Source organism: Seriola dumerili, unplaced genomic scaffold (genome assembly GCF_002260705.1).
Source record: "Seriola dumerili isolate Sdu_G_001 unplaced genomic scaffold, Sdu_1.0 BDQW01000230.1, whole genome shotgun sequence".
Taxonomy (NCBI): domain Eukaryota; kingdom Metazoa; phylum Chordata; class Actinopteri; order Carangiformes; family Carangidae; genus Seriola; species Seriola dumerili.
The window spans coordinates 1,576,316-1,593,000 of NW_019174485.1; the positions used below are offsets into that span (position 1 = coordinate 1,576,316).

The 16,685-nt window shown below is 40.4% G+C and overlaps 1 protein-coding gene across 1 annotated transcript; it reads right to left on the reverse strand.

Moving 5' to 3' along the window:
• Window positions 1–950: 950 nt before the first annotated feature.
• On the reverse strand, window positions 951–13,069 carry LOC111229403 (Kv channel-interacting protein 2-like). The gene is made up of 9 exons (XM_022755722.1): window positions 12,915–13,069; window positions 5,085–5,183; window positions 4,773–4,897; window positions 4,541–4,610; window positions 3,675–3,745; window positions 3,348–3,455; window positions 2,722–2,826; window positions 2,034–2,096; window positions 951–1,898 (listed from the first exon to the last, which is right to left on the reverse strand). The coding sequence occupies exons 1-9, from the start codon at window positions 12,985–12,987 to the stop codon at window positions 1,851–1,853; spliced, it is 762 nt and encodes a 253-aa protein (XP_022611443.1). The 5' UTR covers window positions 12,988–13,069; the 3' UTR covers window positions 951–1,850.
• Between the last annotated feature and the right edge of the window lie 3,616 nt (window positions 13,070–16,685).

Consider the following 16,685-nt stretch of genomic DNA (forward strand, 5'->3'; position numbering starts at 1 on the left):
AAAATAAACCTACAAATATATCCATATGAAAATGTTACTGGTTCATAAATCCCATAGAAGTGATGTGGTTAAACCACCTATTGAATTTTAACCAAAGAAATAAATTGTTTACTTCCTCTGTGAAAATCATGCTGCTATAATGCTCTGTAATATGAAACCTTAATGTAGTAAACACATCTTACAAGCTATGAGAGAGTACAGTTCACCTACAACAGGTGCAGTTTACTGCCCCGTCCTGTCGCTTTCACCAGACTTTTTTCAGTGTTGCAGCTTGAACGGGGCAGATTTTAGTGACTGATGGATAGCTTGAGATATTTTGTTAATGTTATTAACTTTAGCTCAGTTTCTCCCTCTGCCACTTGTCAAATTCTTTCCATCTCTCTTACTTTTGTGGAGACTCAGTCACTTTCTGTCTTTTTTACATTTTTCCAGTTTTCAGATGTGTGTCTTGGAGCTTCTTTAACGGCTGCCACTCACTAACCACTTTGTTAGTTGACAGGAGTGCTCTTTCTTTTGTTGTTTTTCTGCTCCATCAAAAAGACAGATGAGTGTCTTCGCTTTTTCTCTCATAGTAGACTATCTAAAACTCAGTTCAAAGCATCATTATGTCCCCCAGCTCGTCTCTCTCTGTACTGCCTCTGTGACTCTGTGGCATTAAATAAGAAAAAAACTTATGTGTCAGTTGCTGACATTTCTATATTCATCCACCAAATGTTTGTAGCAGGTCAACCCAACATAAGGAGTTGACAGGAATCTGACATGTTTGAGGCTGAATAAGGAGATTGTTCATGCTGTTCTCATTAGTATGAATTAGTCATGAAAACCTTGATGGGGAGAAACAAGCAGGGAGAAAATCCTCCCTCCCATCCTACTGCAGCTCTGATGTCTGGTATGAACATAGAGATAAAAAATTGCCTGTGGCGCTGCACACAAGCAAAAATGTTCATTGCATTTCTCAAAAAAGAAAAAAACATATAAATGCTGAGGATGGCCTCTGAACCTGTGGCTGAAAAATCCAAAACAAGAAAAAAGTCATTAATATATAAATTAATGCACTTTTGCATAGCAACTTTGTGGTTTTATTCAATTTCATCATCGTTGTTACCATGTCAATATAGAAAATATAGCCACACTTTAATTAAACATTTCAATGGCCAGTCAAAACAGACACATCATGCAGACACAATATACAGTGGTATAATAAAGGTGAGGTGAGCTCCATAAGAACACTGAGGAGACGATTTGATTGCAACATGTTACTTTAAGATTATTGCTAAAATGTAGACTTCCCATAATTAGAGTTGTCCCTTACTGTAGTGTCACTGTGAGTATAGAAAGTGTGTGATACTCTACAACGCGTTATTCCATTGGCTCCATGTGTTGCTCGTTCAGTCTCTCTCTCTCTCTCTCTCCCTCTCATGTGTATCATACATGCAATAAAGAAATAATCATCATTTGTATGAGTGAAAAAGTCGTAGGATGTTGAAACTGCAGTTGCATATCTGCTGTTTTCTTGATGCATCAGTTCACTGATGCTTATTGATATTGAGCTGTTCTTCAAGCTGCTCTTAAACATCAATCAAAAGCTTAAAACACCAGAATCCACCTTTCAGTGCCTTTATTTACTATAAAAAAAAAAAAAAATTCTAAAAGTCCTTTTCACGTGAGTCGAGTCATTCAATCTGTTCATTGATATAATTTAGGAAAAGGTGGTTTGGTACACTATATATCCTCTGGTCACCGCTCTGTACAGGCCTACAGACACCACCCACTCTGGCTGGGGGCTGAAGAACCGTACAACAGGGAAGCTCCAATCAGGCGGGAAATCTCCTGTCTGCGCCCGACGAGCTTTATATCACATTATCAAACATGTGCATGGACTGCATGATGTTTTCATCCTGGACAAGAGGAACAAAGAGTAACAAGCTTAATATTATTTTAATAGCTGTGGATGGAAGTGCCGTTTCCATTTCATTTAAACATCATTAAATGTGTATTTGAAATATTGTTGATATAACTCAGTTTCAAATGACCTTTTGGCATGTCTCCAGGAACTCCTCAATGGTGACCACGCCGTCATTGTTCCTGTCCATTTTCTGGGAAAAGGCAACAGATAATCACTGATTTTCCAAAGGGGAACTTAAAGGTGCCATGTGGAGTTTTCTTGTAAACAAAGAAATGTGTGTTTACGTTCTCACCAAAACATACTGTTTATACTTGAGGCCTAACAAGTGTGCTGAATGCATTTTCTTTACCAGAAGACATCTATAAAGCCAACTCTGAAGTGTTGTGAAACTTCCATTGTTTACTTTCATATTTTTTCACTAGCAGCTACAAGAGATTCAAATCAATTAGGGACCTGCTCCTAAAAACATTGTTCCATTGTGTTAGTGGTCATAAACTCAATGAAGTACCTTTAAGTAGCCCAAACAACAGTGTTTAGGTGTTTATTTTCTATCTACAGCACATGCAGACGAATAGTACACAAAAGACAGTGAACCTGCACTTTATGAGCGGTATTAAAATACATATGTAATATGTACACATGTAAGCACACAATTTAGAGTTAGCACACATTCTAAAGCAAATGTCAAGTGAAACATTGCAAAAGTAAATCGATCAAGCCTGCATGGATCATTTCTTTGATCAAATTCTTTGAATCACTTTGAGTTGAGTGCTGGAGATGTGGAGTGTATTGGTTTGCTCATTTGTGAGTTTTACCTGGAAGAAGCTCTCAACATGATCCTTGGGAGCGCTGTCCTTCATGCTGGGGTAGGTATATTTCCCCATCATGTCATAGATGGAGTGCATAATGTCTGTCATCTCCTGGACAAAAAGGAGGGAGGAAAAGAAATAAGCACTAGAATGACCACCTTACGGATGCAGGCCTCCGCCAACCAGCCAAGTGGCAGGAAGTATGGTCACAATCTCCCCTTCCTCAGTTACAGCATGTTTTTGCAGAACATTATGATGTCACAGTAAAGTTGACCTTTGACCATTTGGATATAAAATTTCATGACTTCATCATATTATCCTATTAAACATTTGTATTAAATTATGTCATAATTAGTGTATGAATTTGTGAGTTATGGCGGCGGTCAGGTTTGTGAGGTCACAGTGACCATGACCTTTGACCACCAAAACGTAATCACTTCATCCTTGAGTCCAAGTGAATGTATGTGCCAAATTTGGAGAAATTCCCTCAAGGCGTTAGCGAGAATGCAACAGACGGACGGACAACCCGAAAGCATAATGCCTCCGGCCCTGACTGTCGCCGGCGCAGAGGCATAAAAAAACATGAGCTGACAACGTGACACAAGACAGTTCACACAAACAGGAAGCGGTACCTCTCTGGTGATGCAGCCGTCCTTGTTGAGATCGTACAGATTGAAGGCCCAGTTGAGTTTATCCGTGATGGACCCTCTCAAGATGATGGACAGACTTATGACGAAGTCCTACAGCAGGGAAGAGATGATTTACTCATGACTCAGATTAAGAAAGTGATATTAACACCAGTGGGAGGGAGTCAGAAGCGAAGAATGCAAACGATACAAACAGGTAACAGTAAACGAGAGAAGCAGAATACTGTATATTTACAGATATATACCACATTAGGTGTTAGTACTGTTGCTGTTTCAAACCCAGGCTGGGTGGTCATGTGGTGCGGTTCTCACCTCAAAGCTGACCGCTCCGTTGTTTTGGGTGTCAAAGGCTTCGAAGAGGAAATGTGCATACATGCTTGAATCTGACAGGAAGAGAAACAAATATCTCAGTGTTTCTGTGTGGTCAGCACACTTGCTTGATTTTTGCCCAAGCTGACGAGAAGAGGGACAAAACTATTAGTCCTGAGTGCAGTAAAATCAGAACATGATATAGAGACTGTGCATCACACACACTCATATGTCCTGCAGGTGTTTGTGTGCTCCAAGAGTCAATATTGAGTTTCTGGTTTTATATCATTCTTTCATCAACCTGAAATATTCATGTTAGTGAATTTCTAGATTTGTAGTTGTAGGAAAATATATGCACAAATTATATAAACAAAAAAAAAACAACAAAAACTGTGTGAAACTCAGCACACAAAGTTCCCACAGTGAGAATGACAGTGAAGTGACAAACGCACATACGCATTTAAGTTAGAGGTTTAAAGTTTGGCTCTGCTTTCAGATGTAGTTTTTTTTTCCACATTTTGATACGGTCAAAATTTTTGTACAACTGAGAAATTTTTCTACATGGGGTACAAAATACACTGGCTTTGAAGTTCAAATCTTGTCTGTGCTTTCTTTGACCCTACGGATTTTCAGCCCAAGCAAAGGCTACATGTGATTTTTTACAGTGAGCAAAGCTTAAAGTAGCGAGTACGAACTGAAACGGCGTTATTATCCGGTGCAACTCTCAACCTGTGGTCACAACACATGACCACCCTTCTGAGTCTCTGGGATCAATCACAATGAAGGTGGAAGATACAGATCTTGCTTTTTGATCATAGAGCTTTTTGTTGGGGGGGGGGGGCAGATGAAAGGAAGTGAGTCTGACTGACCTCCCTGAGGGAAGAATTGGGAGTAGATGTTTTTAAATGTCTCCTCATTCACCACACCGCTGGGACACTCCTGTGGAAATCAGAAAGCTCTCGTGTCAACAACAACAACAACAACAACAACAAAAACATACACACGAAACAAACACATACGTAATAAAGATCCACAGACACAAAATCTATAGTATTCAGATGTGGCACATTCATATAAATGGTCACACAAGTGCTGACTGACATTTTTGAATCCTCGGTAAAGGACCTGCAGCTCTTTCTTGCTGAAGTTGGTCTGCTGTACGAGACGGTCGATCCCCTCCGGTCTGTAACACACCGTTGACAGTTCATCCTCATCGGTTATACTTCCTGCATGGAGGGACAGAGGGAGGAATGAAGCAGTTAGTCCCTGAGATACAGAAGAAGGGCCATGTCCAGAGAACGTCGTGGCAAAAATGAAGTTGATGTGTTAAAGGATCTAGTGTTCTTGTGACTTAGCGACTCAGTTCATATGAGGGGAATCTGAGTGATGATGAGTGTGTGTCGTGACACTTGCTTTGATTAATTGAAGGGCTGGAGCCAGAGCGACAGCAGGGGAGCAGTTTGAGGAAGCGCTGCTTTATGGTCTTTTTATTGGGTTTGGATGGAGGATTACCTGGAAACAACCAATCACAGCAAAGATTAGAGGCAGACAGAGTGGACACCATGTTAAATGGATAAAACATGAGCCAAACTCGAAGCAAATACTTTGAATCTCTTGCCCATGCAACTTGGTGCACGCAAATTAGTTTGCTGACCTGGCTTTGAACCAGTGTGACCCATCAGATCAAAGCTGTTTGGAGAGCATCAGCGTGCGAGCGCTGACTGAAATGACACAGGACTGAAGCAGTCTGAGCTGAGACACTGAGGACAAACAGTCATTATATAAATCTCTGACATTATTAAGGTTTCAAGGACTTTGTTTTCAGATTCAATATGGAAAGAAATGATTGTTTTTTTATCCTTGATTTAACCAGCAGACCTCTTGATGTGAAACATGTTTAGTTTAGTTTGTTGTTAAATCACATGATTTGTGTGTGTGTGTGTGTGTGTGTGTGTGTGTGTGTGTGTGTGTGTGTGTGATTTTAATAACCATGACACTAACTATGTGTGGCAGAGTACCACTGGAATGAAGTCATATTCAACAGAGACACACTAGGACTCCCAAGCTATCAATTATTAATTAATTAACATGTTATCTCTCAATTATTTATCTGACAGAAGATTCAAACCTTCAGCCAGTAAATATCATACATTATACATAACTTGTCACTCTTTGAATAATAATCTCAGACATTTGATCAGTCGAATATCTTTGCTGGCTTCGTGGAGCAGGATGATCTGACAGGAAACGAACAACAGGAAAAACATCCTGTCCTTCATCTGCAGCATGTTTCTCTCGTTCACTCTTCCCTCTAACCTGACAGTGCCATGTCCGGCCATCATCAGCAGGCTCTCATGCCTCCTTCTTCTCTGGTTCATGCTGAATGTGTTTCAGGATTGTCTCTGTTCATTCTGCTCTGAGATCAGTTTTCTGTGTGACGTTGAGCTCTGATGCTCCTTTGCTGTTCTTTTTCTCTTCCGTCCCTCCTCAATTTTTAAATCCAGAGTTGCGTCCTCTAGACCTTGACTTGATAACTTGATCCAAAGCTGCATGTCTTATGATCTTATGATGGATTGCAATCTGTCTTCCCATCCTCACCCAGCTGACGATCCAACAAAACAGAAACAGGCTTTCCCTTCGCCATCCCGCCTCCTCTCCTCCCCTCAGCAGAGGGCTGACACACACCTGCTACAGGAAAACACAAACATCTCCTTCATCCTTTCCCTCGTCTATTCTGAGGCTTCGCCTGATGTTTTCTTTGAGTTCTGTTTCAGGGTCTCTGATACGTCAGAGACAGAGACAGATGACTCCGAAGGACTTGACCTTTTTGTTACTAAATATTTGCATTTTTCTAGATATTTGTCAGATGAGTTACATGTTGCTTTTGAAACATGATTGGGTGATTTCTATTGCCATGCCTACAAACCAGCTCCTCCAAAAGTCCAAAAATACTCAAATTTGGACAGAGATGTCTTTTAATAGGTATAACCAGAATGGCACTCAGTACGGCACATACTTTTGCCAAGGCCAAACAACCACACTTTAAGGAAAGTGATTAAAACATTCCTGGATACGCCCCTTGAACAGGATCTGACCCAAAATTTAGTGGATTCTTCCTCCCTCCCATCTCCCACCCCTCCACCAAGCTCGGTGCACATCAGTTCAGTACTTTTGCTGACAAATAAATAGACAGGTGAAAATATAACCTCCTTGGCAGAGGTAGTAATAATAATAATAATAATAATAATAATAATAATAAGAGTAATAATAATAATTGTAGCAGTGGGTGACTGCAGTCACAGGTCCAGACTGTACATGGCCACAAAATGCCAAATATCAGTAAGATTTTTAAGGTGTGAGCAGCTGTGACAGTTTTCGTTAATGTTGAAAGTAAAATTAAACTTTTCTTTTAACTGATTTAAATGTGGAAACTGGGGCTGATCATCAGAACTTCATATGACTTGTGACTTGCTCGACCTGCAGCAGGGACTCAACTTGACTTGTTTGATTCTCACCAAAGTAACTCAGGAGACTTGCACGTGTGTGACTTACTCTCATCTCTGCAAGGTAGAGATGATTAATGTCAACTTCTCTCTTCACTCTTGTTATCGTTCTGCTAATCACAAGGATGCATCTACAACAGCTGTTCCTTCAAAGAGGCTGCATGTAATCCCCCTTTTTCCAGCAGGAGAGGTTTTTCCAGATGTTCATGTGTCCTTCCTGCCACCAGAGGACAGTGTTGAACTACAGTCAGATTGAACTACACTGAGTGAAGTCTCCAGCCGAGAGGAAAGATAAACACATAAACAGGCAGGAAGCGACTTGTAGGACACTAAACCAGAAAGCTGTTGGAAGTTTTAACAGCAGAAGTGATTACACACCTCCACTGTCGCCGCTCTGCAGAGAGAAAACCTGTGTCGGTCCAGGGTCATGGTGCATGTGTGTGCACGTTTACTTATCATGGGCATATTTGTCAGTGGATATTGAGGATGTCAATCAAACTATCTACTATCAAACAGCAGCTGCACAGCAATGGAAAAGCAAACAAAGCTTTGTAGGGGCTCCACACATACACAGGCAACACAAAAACACCTCAGCCTTTTGATGCAGGCGGCTAAAATTGTATAAAAAAGAATAAATAACAAAAACTGGAGAACCATTTTGCAGAGAAACACAGAGAGAAGAAAAAAAAACCTTCCCTGATGTTTTATTTCTTTCCAGCTGTCATTTTTAGACGTGACTTTACTGAAATGTTTTCTAGGAGCAGCTGTTTGATGTGACTTGTTCACACAGAAATCCGTTAAAGACAGAGTGAGAGGTTGTTCTTCGTAGAGACAACGCAGTTTATAAACGTCTAGCTCAGCTGAGGCGTTACATAAAATCAGAAACACCAGCAGGACGGGGTGTAGAAATATACGCCACTCACTCTCAGCGTGTCAGGATTTTGTTCACGCTGCTCGTGATGTCACAGTGCGAGTAAATGAAACATGCTTGTTTAATTAACCTCTCTACAGGCACTTCCTGTTTCCAGGATGACCTAATGATAAAAAAAAATAAGTTGAAAACGAAACCTTTTAACTGACCCACAGCGCAAAATGAACAGTGCACATCTGCGGGGGTCTGACTGACTCAACAGTTATTCAGGAGCTGCCGAGACTCTCCAGCAGCCTATCCTCCCGGAGACCCCTCTGGCTGAGTTTGACTGTGTGAATCAATGTGAACAAATGCAGCCCTCGAAGGCAGATCAATACGCTCGTCCCTGCTGTTGCTAACACGTTTAAAGACTCTGTTAGCTACTGGTGATGAAAGTATACCTAAACTGTGGAGGAGCCACTGGAAGAATGCATAAGGAGAAACAGGATGATCACAAGTATAAAGTATTTATAAGTATTTATTAAGGGGCAAACTCCTTCAGCACATGTCAAAGCCTAAATCACTGCATCTCAGTTCGTTCTGAGGGCAGTCAAGATAGTTGCTGCTAATTCCAGTTCTCTGGCAGCAGTTTGCTTTTACTCTGGGAGGTCACAGCAGCTTAAGGAGGGTCATGCAGCGCTAAATTAATGTTTGTAAATTAATGTTGCTAAGGAAACAAGCCTCTGTACTCATCCTAATCCTTCAGAAGGACATGGGTCAGATTATAGATGTCCATTTTATACAACCATAGACACACACACACACACACACACACACACACACACACACACACAAACATATTTAAAGTTACACTCTCTTTTTCCTCCTGCTGACATCATGAGCTCTGCGGTGATTGTTGGAGAGGTTTATATCTGTGCCGTTTACCTCCCGTGTCCTCACACAGAGACAGACGTCACCTCATGAGTTACGCAGGATCAGCTTTGATTTTTGTTACACAACATTGATCTTAATACAACACGATTCATCAGTCCAGACTAAAGCCATTTCCATTTGGCACCTTCAACATGAAAACTATTTAAGTCTGGCGGGATTTTATTTTGAAATAAGCTATATAAGTATGTTATATAAAACTAATATTCATGTTCTCACTACTGATATTATGATGGATTTAGGAAAAACCCCTTGAGCACTGTATAAAAGTGCCATGACGTATGAAAGTGTTACAACCTTTCCTGTGATGGAAACAAACTGTAATATCACATGCGTGACATTCGTCTAAACACAAACTGAAATGATTAGTTGATTAATAAATTATGATCAGTGGTGGAAAGTACATTTACTCAAGTCCTGTACTAGAGTTCTGAGGTAAGTTCAGAAGGCAAGATTGTATTTTTACTTACTTTTATATTATTAATTCAAAATGTAATCATGAATTTGTTTTAAGCAACAGAGCGGTAAAGAATTTACAATTAGCCTCATCTTTACCAGCTGCATTAGAGTAATTCTTACACATTAATATGTTATATAACATAACATATATGATTCTGAAATTCTGAGTATTTTTACTTTTGGTACATTGAGTTTACTTTGATACTAATACTTATGTTCTCTTTCTTCTTTGAATGGATTACTTATAACAGAGTATGTATACTGTAAAAGTGGAGCTGGTCACAATAATGAAGACAGTATCTGTCTGGAAATCCCATGAGATTCAATTCTGAACCCCAAATTTGTACAAAAAAATCTGAATCTTAAATGAATGGCTTTTGGAAATAAACATATTCATACCACTCATAAGTCTGTGTATGAAACTATGGTGTCACTGTGCACCCACTTAGCTTAGCTTAGCTTAGCTAACTGGCTTAGGAAACAGGGAAACAGTAAAAAAATCCACCAGCCTTCCCCTCTATACCCCACATGGAGCCAGGCTCCTTGTTTCCAGTCTTTATGCTAAGCTAAGCTAAGCTAACTGATTGATCATGGTAGCTTCGTATTTACCCTAAAGCTACAATGGTGTTATCAATCTTCGCGACAAGAAAACAAATAAGCGCATTTCCCAAAATGCTAACTATTCCTATAAAAATATAAAGAAAGTTTATCTCCATGACACCCAGGACAAAACACATCAATCTAAAAAAAGCTGCTCTATGTCAAGGAAAGGTCCTGCATGGAAATGACATACGTTTTAGAAGCAAAATGTAATTTAAGTATTAATGAACTGGTTTGGTCTCCCTGACTAACATGTTATTATATATGACATCATTATGATTAATACTGAAGCATCAGTGTATGAGCAGCATGTTACTGTTGTAGCTGCTGGAGATGGAGCTAGTTCGAACTACTAGTTTTATTTACAGGGACACCAGATCGATGTGAGGGGTCGTGAGATGTTTAATGGAAAAGGAAAGTTCTGATCCGTAAACCTGTTTTCAGTTTTTGGACTTTTTCTCTAAGTTTTGATATTGATGAGATATTGGATCATTTGAACATTTATTGAAATGAAACAATGTGAGTTTAGGGGCAAAAATCACTATTTGGTGGAGCTGCTAACAACTCATAGACATCGAAACTGTGACCCCAACTACACATTGCTTTTTGTAAGACGTCAGAAGCCAAAAAGGTTGGAAACCGCTGGTTTAATCTATAACTATGTGTTGTATTTTAAAAGCTTGTTGCACTATCCATTGTGTAAAACATTCATCTTAAAAGTAACTAGTAACTAAAAGTGTTAAATAAATGTAGTGGAGTGGAAGTACAAAGTAACAAAAAATGGAAATACTCAAGTACCTCAAAGGTGTACTTCAGTGCAGTACTTGAGTAAATGTACTTATAACTGTCCAGCACTGGATGACCCTAACCTGCACCAGCGCAGCAGTCAGTCAGGCTCAGTGTAACATGTGAAGTGCAGTGTGGAAAATGATGACTGGACAAACATCCAGTATCTATAATGTATGACCACAGGCGTAAACAACATGAGGTTTTCTGCAACGTTACAGTCGAGCTCGGGAACATATAGAAAAACATACACTTTTTAGTTGGAACGTTTTAGATACAGACTAACAGACTCTATCCACAAGCATCGGTTGTTGGCTCCTTCATCAGTATGTGTGACAGAACTGTTGGGTGTTTGTTAGACAGGTACGATAGAGTTGGACAGGCTGTGGTTACTCAGTTTTTATGCCTCAGGCTGTTGAACACCACGCCGCCGCTGTGCTTCACTCTTTAATAAAAAGGTTTGTTTGTGTCTCTGTGTTCGTGCACCTGTTCACTGTTTGTTCAACCTGCTGCTGAATGGGCACCACACTGACTATTGCACCAGCAACAATCAGCCATTAAATAAACCTTCTGTACCCATCTGTCCATCCATCCATTTAAAATACAGCACTTCAAAAAATATTAGAGGGGTCATTTTTATACATATACTTAGTTCTGTTTTAAAGGAAAAGACCATTTCTGGAAGTTGTCACAAAAATGACAGTGTGTGTGTGTGTGTGTGTGTGTGTGTGTGTGTGTGTGTGTGTGTGTGTGTGTGTGTGTGTGATGTGTGTGTGATGTGTGTACTAAAGAGGCTTGTCTTTGCAAGCACTCAAGAGGAAAATAAGACACTGAAAAACTGTGACGAAGAGGAGCCTCACTGATCTAACTGGACTATAAACACACTCTGACAGGTATAATTTTAGATGACAAGAGATGAACGAGACTCATCTTATGTTTTCTTCTCTGTCCACGCCTCTTCAGGCCTAACTAGTGTACTTATTTGATCTCTCCCCATGTTGATAACAGCAGAGTCATGAGCAAATGAGTCGTTCTTTTTCCCTTCATTTGAGTTCATTTGGTCATTTGCATTTTTCAGAGCTGACCGGATGGAAACAAACACATATATACGACCAACATTAATATTATTAATATCTTATTTAGGGCTCCAGCTATTGATTATTTTCATCAAACTTTTGAATTCTTTTACAACCAATCTGTTACTCACTTACTTACTGTCTATAAAATGTCCATGACAGTTTGCAGAGCCCAAGGTGACATCTTCACATCACGAGTTCAAGACCCAAAGATATTCAATTTACAATGACAGAAAAAGCCTCAGATCATCAGAAATTGTTTGGATTTTTAAACAATTTAATATTATTGTTGCTAAATGATTTTCTGTGAGCAACTAATTGATTAATTGGCACTGGTCTACATAGAGATTCACATCACATTCAGTGTCATTCAAACATTTAGTCCTTTATGTGGCTATTAATTTGACATGTTTTCACTGCTCTGTCCTATGAATCTAACTCATCTTACAGAGTTTCTTCTTTTTGTATTTTTTTTTTTTTTTACTCATTTCCAAACAATTACTGATTATTGTAACCTGCATGTTTTAGGTCTGTTTGCACATATTCTTATTTAAAACAGTTTGCAGGCTAAGGCAATGATGTGGAGTCAGGCTCTAAATCACTTAGAAACAGCAAATAATGCTGCTGTTTGGATCAGCTGTAGTGTTGAGCGTCCACATTCACACACACTGAGTGAATGTTGAATTAGATATAAACCTGTTCTCCCCTTACACTTACACTTACACTTACACTTACCTGCCATTTTAAATAGGCTATTGTGTAATAATAAAATACAGCCGAGAGATTTGAGCTGGTTCACAGCAGCTGAGGAAACAGGGTTGTGGGGATTTAAAAACCGCCCCAAGTCCCAGAGTGAAACACTATTTACTTATCAACCAGCCGGAAAGCCAACGCAAACTTTCAGCAGCGCAAAGCAACTGGAGAGTGAAGCCAGGCCAGCAAACAGCAGCTCAGTTTCCCACACTTAAAAAAGAAAGAAAGAATAACAGCAGGTGCATGATGAAGAGCTTCCACCTACCTGTCAGTGGGTCGTAAGATCTGTCCAGCTCTCTGGAGTCTGACAAACTCTGGTCCTGACTCCTGGACTTCATGTTTTCTCACTTCTTACCAGACCACCGAGCTGGACCTGCAGGATCTGTGCGCGCGGCTCATCTACGACTCCTGCGCCTTCACTCCCGCCTGCATGTCACTTTGTCTTCAAGCATCAGCCTGAGTGGAAGGAAGAGTCCGTGTGTGTGTGTGTGTGTGTGTGTGTGTGTGTGTGTGTGTGTGTGTGTGTGGTGTTCGCCTCTCTCCAAACTGAACCTCCCGCTCAGCATCAGCGCGCGCTCGCATCCACAGATTACTTTCTGAGGGGTCAAATGTAATAATGATATACAGTCACAGCTGCTGACTTTACTGCGCTGGTCGTCCTAAACATCAGCGGGAACATCTGCATCTGTCCTAGCTGTGAGACGATGACAGAGAGAGAGAGAGAGAGAGAGAGAGAGAGAGAGAGAGAGCATCATAGCTGAGGGGAGTAATGGAGCAAGAGAGGGAGGGAGTGGCACAGACAGACAGACAGACAGACAGACAGAGGGATGTGTGTGTATAAATAAGTGTGTGTGTGTGTGTGTGTGTGTGTGTGTGTGTGTGTGTGTGTGTGTGTGTGTGTGTGTGTGTGTGTATGTGCAGATTCTGCTGATGGATGGTCTCACCTTGGCTCAGCTTAGGCTGGGTAGGAAGAAGTAATACCTGTGGATCAATACTTTGTCAGCTCCATGTCCTTGAGCTGGTTGAGCATAGTTAATGGATGACTCACTCATTTTTCAGAAAATGCAAGCAGCAAGGCTTTGATTAGAAAAAAAATAATAATTCGAATAATATCTCCATAAATACACACCATAAGCTGGACAGAGACATGGGAAGCCACGCGCTGATTTATGGGATAAACTTTAAGATTTCAGTGGCTTTGTTTCCCATCAGGAGCTTCTGTTTTAAGCACTAACGTGATGCTTTTGAGACATCATCAAGGTTTAAAGTAGTAGTAGTAACTGAGTAGCTTTTTGGTGTATAGGCTATATTAAATTCTTTATTTGAGAACATTTTGGAATCAGTGGCCTCATTCTACTTTCACTTCAACTCTTTGTGATGTGCAATTACTTTGGATAGAAATCAAAGATCAAACAAACAATGCTCATCACTAAACCGATGGGGTAGGTTCATGCAGCCATGATGCCAAACACATCCCAAGGTCTTCTCTTTGATGTTGCACTTATTTCTAAGAGCTTTTCCTGTTTAGAAAGACTGCCTTTCTTCCTCAGGTTCAAGACTTTCTTTCTAAAGGAAAATGAGGTTTTCAGTGAAATGGAAAAACCCAGAAGAACCACAAGGTGAAATAACCTGAAGTAAATCAAGGTATGTGGCTGCATGTATCAGATTTCATGACAATTTCATCCAAAGCCACAAATGTCAACCTCATTGTGGCTCCAGAGCATAAATGATTTGTCATTTGCCTAGATTGTTTGAGATCCACAAATGTATGTAGAACATTTTGTGCCTGATGTTGAGATATTTCAGAAGATTCGGATCTTCTGGTGACACTAGATGAAAGTTCACAGACCACAAAAGTCAGAAGGATCTATCCTCTGTTGACCATAAATATCCATCCAACAGTTGTTGGGATGATTCAGTCTGAACCAAAGTGGTGGAGTCGCAGGCTGCATGGTCCTACCCATGATTTAGAAATGACTGTGACATGTAAAAATGTTGGAGTGCCCCTTTAATCCCAGCTCAAAACCCACATTTAAATCCTACTCAAATTATCATTATTCAGTGAATATAACAAATCCCTTCAAAAAGAAATGTTTACCATACAACCCAGGACTAATGAAATGTAAAACCAGCCACAAAGAGTATTATTTTATGCTGACCTTCAAATGAAACCCTCTCACTGTCATATAGGAGAAAAGAGAAGTCATTTTTGCCAAGAAAAGCTAAATAATGCTTGTTGGGTATCAACAGTGCGGGGAAGCTTCCTTACACACGGGCAGATGGGTGAGGGATTATTATGTCTCCCCATCAAAAGATTGATGGGGAGGAGAGAAAAAAATCTATTGGCTACTAGAGAAAGAGCAGGATAGAGGACACAAAAAGAGTCCTGGTAGAGTAAATCAAAGTGGGATAGTGATGCAGTGCTGAAGACGAGAGTGAAGCAACTCAGTGACAGAAAAAGAAAAAACTCAAAGAGAAATAGAAGATTACAGAAGGAACGCAGTGGAGAGGTATTTGAATATATTATGTGCCTTGGGACAGTTAAATCTCGCCGTATTGATGGTGTTTATCTCCCACGGGGGTTTACAGAGAAGTTCAGCATCGCTGGAGGCTGGAAAGTGGAGCTGACAGATAACCAATAATGAGCTCTGACTGATGCCCGAAGTTATACACAGTGTGGAGCGATGATGATACAGGTGACAAATAACACACACACACACACACACACACACACACACACACACAGATAGAGTCGAAGGATACACAGGCAGGTGAGCTGGCTGCTCAGAAGATAATATTCAGTAAAAGACACAAAAATTGTGCCACGTGTCCTCAGGAGGTGTGTTCCTGCTTACATGTTTGGAAAGAGGCAGTTTGAGTTGATTTACTATTTTCATTTTTTTTCTCTGCAGACACAGACACAGGCGAGGACACACAGATAAAGACATGAAGGGGTGAAGGGATGGGGGGGGGGGCTTCAGCCGAGACAAAGTAGGCAATCTCCCCTCAAATGAATATTTGATGAGAAGGTTGATATGCTTAAATGAAACGTTACAAATACACAGCAGCATTAATGGGCTGTCACAGTAAAATACCCAGCGTCTATGTCTGTCGTCAGCACACACACATGAATACACACGTCGCACAGATTATATCAGGGAGTTAATATGCTGCCCGATACACAATATAGCCAACAAAATTAGAGGATTTGGAATAGATTCATGTCAGGGGATTGAGATCTACTGTATTAAAAAGGCATTGCACGCAAGCGAACACACACCCACACACACACACACTACACTACACTACAATACACTTTCCATGCCACAGCATTATTCCCAGGCTGTACAAAAGCATATTATCATCTCTGGAACGGGGTTTTGGCACTAACATGATATCTTGTACGTCTATTGGAGCCCATCAGTGTGTGAGAGATGGAGAAATACAAAATCAAAGACAGAGGAACTCGTTCATGTTTACGGTCCCACTGCTGCTTCATTAACAGTTGGCTCTGCATCTCGTAACCCACCGAAAACAAATGAATGAACCAGTACGTGAGGAGAGGCTTCATTCAAGGACTTGAGGGTCGACTGCTGAACATTGAAGTTTTACTAGAAGTCACGAATGGGGGTGGATTAGTCATTTATCTGATTACCCTTGAAAAAATGTCTGCCAGTGGTCTGTTCTTTTATACACATCTGTCATCTCTCTGTGCAAACACCTGCTGGACTGCTCTGTTAGTCGGGCAGTAAAACCGGACACTGGTGTCACCACTGCACAGAGTTGAACATCACAATTCTCTTTCTATCATCAACACTGTCTCTCTCATGTGTCTCGTCCCTTCTATTTTAAATTCTACCCAAAAGAATCAAGTTCTTCAATGCTGTTTAATTTTAGGTTCAAACATTTTGCAGCGGCCACACCTCAGCTGCTTTTCCATTTCTATCTGATTTTGTAAACCATCTGATCCAACAGTTCTCTTATTGACAATCATGGCTTCTAAAACTACTGGCATTTTCTCTTTTGTTCTTTTAGT